The sequence below is a fragment of the Arachis ipaensis genome, chromosome B10 (assembly GCF_000816755.2).
Source record: "Arachis ipaensis cultivar K30076 chromosome B10, Araip1.1, whole genome shotgun sequence".
In the NCBI taxonomy this organism is placed as follows: Eukaryota; Viridiplantae; Streptophyta; class Magnoliopsida; order Fabales; family Fabaceae; genus Arachis; species Arachis ipaensis.
This window is the reverse complement of record NC_029794.2, coordinates 44,707,481-44,713,491: the sequence shown is the minus strand read 5'-3', so window position 1 is coordinate 44,713,491 and position 6,011 is coordinate 44,707,481. Positions and strand designations below refer to the sequence as shown.

General features: G+C 40.0%; 1 protein-coding gene across 1 annotated transcript; it reads right to left on the bottom strand.

Moving 5' to 3' along the window:
- Positions 2,373-2,846, bottom strand: LOC107620578. The gene has a single exon (XM_016322715.1). It carries the CDS (start codon positions 2,844-2,846, stop codon positions 2,373-2,375), a length of 474 nt encoding a protein of 157 aa, XP_016178201.1.

Below are 6,011 nucleotides of genomic sequence, written 5' to 3'. Positions count from 1 at the left end.
TAGCTAGCTTGTTTGAACCGTTTTGGTTTGACTTTTAGCACCCTGTTGATGGCGTTTGGACTAAAGTCAACCGTCACCCCTCTTACATAACTCATGTATGGTTCTTCATCATCAAATTCTCTTATCACATTAGTGTAAAACTCATGGATGAGAAGCATGCTTACTTGTTGAGGTTGGTTACAGAGAAGCTCCCATCCCCTCTTTCTAATTATTTTTTGTATCTCAGAATATTCCTCCTTTCTTATCTTGAAAGGTAACTCCGGGACAATATCTTTGCCTGACATCCAACTAAAGATGCGCTCATTGTGTTTGGATTTGAATCTCCTTCGATCAAAGTGGCTTTGTGATGGGATATTTTAGCGGAGAAACAAATTTCTCCCAAAACACCCAAACTTAACCGGCAAGTGCACCGGGTCGCATCAAGTAATAATAACTCACGGGAGTGAGGTCGATCCCACAGGGATTGAAGGATTGAGCAATTTTAGTTTAGTGGTTGATTTAGTCAAGCGAATCAAGATTTGGTTGAGAGATTTGTGATTTGCAGAATTTAAATTGCATAGAAAGTAAAGGGAATGGGTAGTTGGCATGAAATTAAGGAGAACAGGAATTAAAGTGCTGAATCTTAAAGAACAAGAAATTAAATGGCAGAAACTTAGAACGCAAGAAATGTAAATTGCAAAATCTTAAAGTGCAAGAAATGTAAATGGCTTGAATTGTAAAGGGAATGGGGAGTTGGATTTGCAGAAAGTAAACAAGGAAATGTAAAATTGCAACAAGCAGAGCAATAAAAGAACACTTGGATTGAATCAGATCTAGAAACAGAATTGTAAATGAGCATGAAAACAGTAAACAGGGAATGGGAAATGGGAAATCCGGATCTCAGGACCCAAGAGACTAGAAAACCAAGTCTAGATCTCAATGCCTTCCTATATCTAACAAGAACAATTGCAAAGGAAATTGTAAATTGCAAAGAAAGTATATGAAGAACAATTAACCGAAACTGAAATTTAATTTTGCAGTAAAATAAAGCAGAGAGGTCTCAGGATGAGATTGAAACAGAATTTCTTCAATTCTCCAACCCAAGATCCAAGACAAGTGTAATTGAAATTCAAAACAAGAAAACTAAGAGGAAGGGAATTCAATTCTCCTTCCCCCAGACTTAGAAATTAAAATTCACTCAACACCAAAAGCTTTCCGAAAACTCTCTATGAAAACTCCAAAGAAAAGCTCTTCTCCTAAAACTTAAATTCTAATCTATTTATACACTTTCTTCAAATGGTCTTCAAGCCTTCAATTGGGCCTTTGCTCTTGGTGGAATTGGGTTGAGAGAGGCCTTGGTTGATTGCTTTTGGAGTTTGGAAAAGAACCGAATTGAACCGGGTTGGAATCATGAAAGCTTGAGTGAAAGTTGGAGTAAAAGTTAGGGTCTAACTTTTGCTCCAACTTTTCACATCAGCACCCTTGTTTTGCTGATACCAACGTTGGGGCAAAAGTTAGGGGTCTAACTTTTGCTCCAACGTTGGCCTCCCCTTAGCTTCATCTTCTCTCCTAGCTCTTGATGACGAGGCCATTGAAATTCAATTGCAAGGGTCAAATCTTCCAACACCAAACTTAGATGAATGCTTGTCCTCAAGCATAAAGAAAATGTTTATGAAGGGGTGCAGGTAGATATGGTGACTAGGTAAGGGAAATACAATCTTGAGAGTGATTGTGAGAGGGAATGAAGAAGGGAGTGTTTCGGATAGGTTAGGGGGATTTTGATGAACTATGGTGATGGGGAGTAGGAGATATGGAAGTGAGGGCAAAGTGAGGTTTGATAATTGTGGTTGGGGTGTTTTAGAGTCATATTTATGGTGGGAGAATGGTTTTGATGGTTCGGTCATAGTATGGGAAGCATGCTTCTTTGTACCCATTGCATGATAAGTTGCCTTTTTCAATGCACACACTTCAAGACTCATGTGACTTTCTTTTCCTTGTGTGTCCGTGACTTTTCTTCAAGATTCTCCATCACTTCTTTCTTTCACTTCTCTGCAACCAAATTCCAAAACATTGAGATTCTTGAAGTGTTTTAAACATGTGCCAAAAGAAAACACGCTACCTCTTTTTTTTTTTTGTATTACTAAAAATTGTTCTATGGTCTAGCATTTTCGTGTACGTATGGACACCAAACTTGGTTTGTGACTAAGTGTTGAAAAAAAAACTTTTGCAATTATTTTGAGATTGGTTACACCAAACTTAGTTCTTTGCATACACTATGTGCTAGTTTACTCTTTATTATCACTAAAGCATGAAAATAAAAGACTCCTGTGCATGGGTTGCCTCCCATGAAGCGCTTATTTATCGTCCTTAGCTTGACATTGCCGCTCTTTTGCTCATGTTAGTAAGTGCACATTTTCTTCCTTGCTCCAGGGGCCACCAAGATAAAGTTTTACCCTATGTCCATTTGCTGTGAAAGTTTGTTTTGAAGTCTCATCAAGTAATTCCAAATAGCCATGAGGAGATACTTTGGTGATGGTGTATGGACCAGTCCATCTAGACCTTAGCTTCCCAGGGAAAATCTTTAGTCTTGAGTTGAATAGAAACACCTTTTGGCTTGGTTCGAATGTCCTTTGGGATATCCTCTTGTCATGCCACCTTTTTGCTCTTTCTTTGTATATTCTGGCATTTTCATAGGCTTCCAATCTGAACTCCTCCAATTCATTGAGTTGTAGTAACCTCTTTTCTCCTGCTGCTTGAGCATCTAAATTCAAAAGTTTGGTGGCCCAAAAGGCCTTGTGTTCAAGCTCCACAGGGAGATGGCATGCTTTTCCATACATCAGCTGAAATGGAGATTTTCCTATTGGCATTTTGAATGCTGTTCTGTATGCCCAAAGTGCATCATCCAGCTTCCGAACCCAATCCTTTCTTGTTGCTCCCACAGTTTTCTCCAGGATCCTCTTTAGCTCTCTGTTAGCAAGTTCAGCTTGCCCATTTGTCTGTGGGTGATAAGGTGTGGCCACTTTGTGAGTAACTCTATATTTATGGAGTAGAGAGTTTAGTTGCTTGTTACAGAAGTGGCTTCCCCATCACTTATAAGTCCCTTGGGCACTCCAAATCGTGTGAAGATGTTTCTCTTTAGGAATTGCAGCACCACGTTGGTATCACATGTGGTGGTGGCTATTGCCTCTACCCATTTTGAAACATACTCCACTGCCACCAAAATGTATTTGAATGTGTAAGATGGAGGAAATGGTCCCATGAAGTCTATTCCCCACAAATCAAAGAGTTCCACTTCCAAGATGAATTTCTGAGGCATCTCATTTTTCCTTGTCAAACTCCCTGTTCTTTGACACTCATTACAATGGCACACAAAGTCTCTACCATCCTTGAATATTGAAGGCCAGTAAAAACCGCTTTGAAGTACCTTTGCAGCAGTTCTTTCAGCTCCAAAATGGCCACCATAGCTTGAGTTATGACAATGCCATAGTATGTCCTTCATCTCAACCTCCGGTACACACCTTCTTATCATTCCATCTGGGCATTTTTTGAATAGAAATGTCTTATCCCAGAAGAAGAACTTAGCCTCATGTAACAACTTCTTGACTTGTTGTTTTGTGTATTCTTGTGGTATGATCCTTCCTGCCTTGTAGTTTGCCATGTCTGCGAACCAAGGAACATGTGGAATCTGCAAGAGGTGCTCATCTGGAAATTCCTCATTTATTGATTGAAGATTGTCTTGACATGTATCTTGTGGCACTCTTGATAGATGGTCAGCAACTTGATTTTCACTACCTTTCCTATCCTTTATCTCAATGTCAAACTCTTGTAGGAGTAGTACCCATCTGATTAGCCTTGGTTTGGCATCCTGTTTTGACATGAGATACTTAAGAGCAGCATGGTCAGTATACACTAAAACTTTAGATCCAATCAAATATTGTCTAAACTTATCAAAAGCATACACCACAGCTAGCAACTCTTTCTCTGTTGTAGTGTAATTTCTTTGAGTTTCATTCAACACTTTACTTGCATAGTAGATAACATGAAGCTTCTTTTCCTTCCTCTGCCCCAACACAGCACCAATTGCAAGGTCACTTGCATCACACATGAGTTCAAAAGGTAGTTCCTAACTTGGGGGTGTGATGATTGGTGCTGTGGTTAGCTTAGCTTTTAGAGTTTCAAAAGCATGTTTACATTCATCATCAAAGAGGAAAGGGTTGTTCACCACTAGCAAATTGCTTAGTGGCTTTGCTATTTTGGAAAAATCTTTGATGAATCTTCTATAGAATCCAGCATGGCCTAAGAAGCTTCTAACAGCTTTCACACTAGTTGGTAAAGGAAGTTTTTCTATAATTTCTACTTTTGCCTTATCAACCTCTATACCCTCTCTTGAAATTTTGTGACCAAGAACAATGCCTTCGGGTACCATGAAATGGCATTTCTCCCAGTTTAAAACCAAATTGGTTTCTTGGCACCTTTTCAAGACTAGGGTAAGATGGTGCAAGCAAGTATTGAAAGAATCACCAAAGACAGAGAAATCATCCATAAAAACTTCAATAAATTTTTCTACCATGTCCGAGAAGATTGATAGCATGCATCTCTGAAAGGTAGCTGGGGCATTACACAACCCGAATGACATTCTCCTGTAAGCAAAGACTCCAAAAGGGTAGGTAAAAGAAGTCTTCTCTTGATCCATGGGGTCAACTACGATTTGGTTATATCCAGAGTATCCGTCAAGGAAACAGTAATAAGCATGGCCAGCCAGCCTTTCCAGCATCTGGTCAATGAAAGGCAGGGGAAAATGGTCCTTTCGTGTGGCATAATTCAGCCTCCTATAGTCGATGCACATCCTCCATCCAGTCACTGTTCTTGTTGGAATAAGCTCATTCTTCTCATTGACAATGACAGTCATCCCACCTTTCTTGGGTACTACTTGAACTGGGCTAACCCATGGACTGTCAGAGATGGGGTAAATGATCCCAGCTTTACATAGCTTCAGTACATCTTTTTGGACCACCTCTTTCATTGTGGGATTCAATATTCTCTGAGGTTGTACTACTGGTTTAGAATTTTCCTCCAAGAGTATTTTGTGCATGCATATGGCAGGGCTTATGCCTTTCAAGTCATCAATGGTCCACCCCAGCGCCTCTTTGTGGGATCTCAAAACTACAAGTAGCTTTTCTTCTTCCTCAGCACTCAATGTAGAATTGATGATCACTGGGAAACTGTCCTTTTCACCAAGAAATGCATATTTAAGATGAGGAGATAGTGGTTTCAACTCTTGTTGTGGTGTCTCTTCTTTCTTAGCTTCACTTGGTTCCTCTGGTGTTTCCAACTTGTTCTCTTCTTGTCCTTGGATGTCTTGGACTTCCTCCTGTTTCACTTGATGGTTTATTTCAAGTATTTCTTCAACTAAAGAATCCACCACATCAATCCTCATGCAATTCTCTTTCTCAACGGGGTGTTGCATTGCCTTGAAGACATTTATGGTCATCTGCTCATCATGGATCCTTGAGTTTTGGTGGCAGTCCTCATTGAATAATGACGCTACACTCTTGAGTGAGAATCACTGTTTCTTTCTCTTGCCAACTTCTCTTCTTGGTGATTAATTCTTTGAGAAACTTTGCATATAGTGGCATTTGTTCCAAATCCTCCGCCAATGGGATGTTGATTTCAAGTTTCTTAAAGATTTCCAAGAACCTTGGGAATTGTTGATCTTTCGTTCCTTTGTGTATCCTGGTTGGATATGGAAGCTTGGGTACATATGCTTTCACTCCTTCATTCTTGTCCTCCTGTTGTGACTTCACACTCTCCTTGTTATTGAGATGGTTGTCTGGAGTGGGTGTCTTGCTTTGTGGCTTTTCATCTTCCTTGCCCTCTTGAGGTGTTGCTATCTTGTCTTCATCTTGCTTGCTTGATGTGCCTTGCTCGTTGAGTTTTATTACTTCTTTGTTAGGACTTTCTCCAATTACCTTGCCACTTCTCAATTGGAGAGCTTTGCATTCTTCTCTTGGGTTGGGTACTGTGTCACTTGG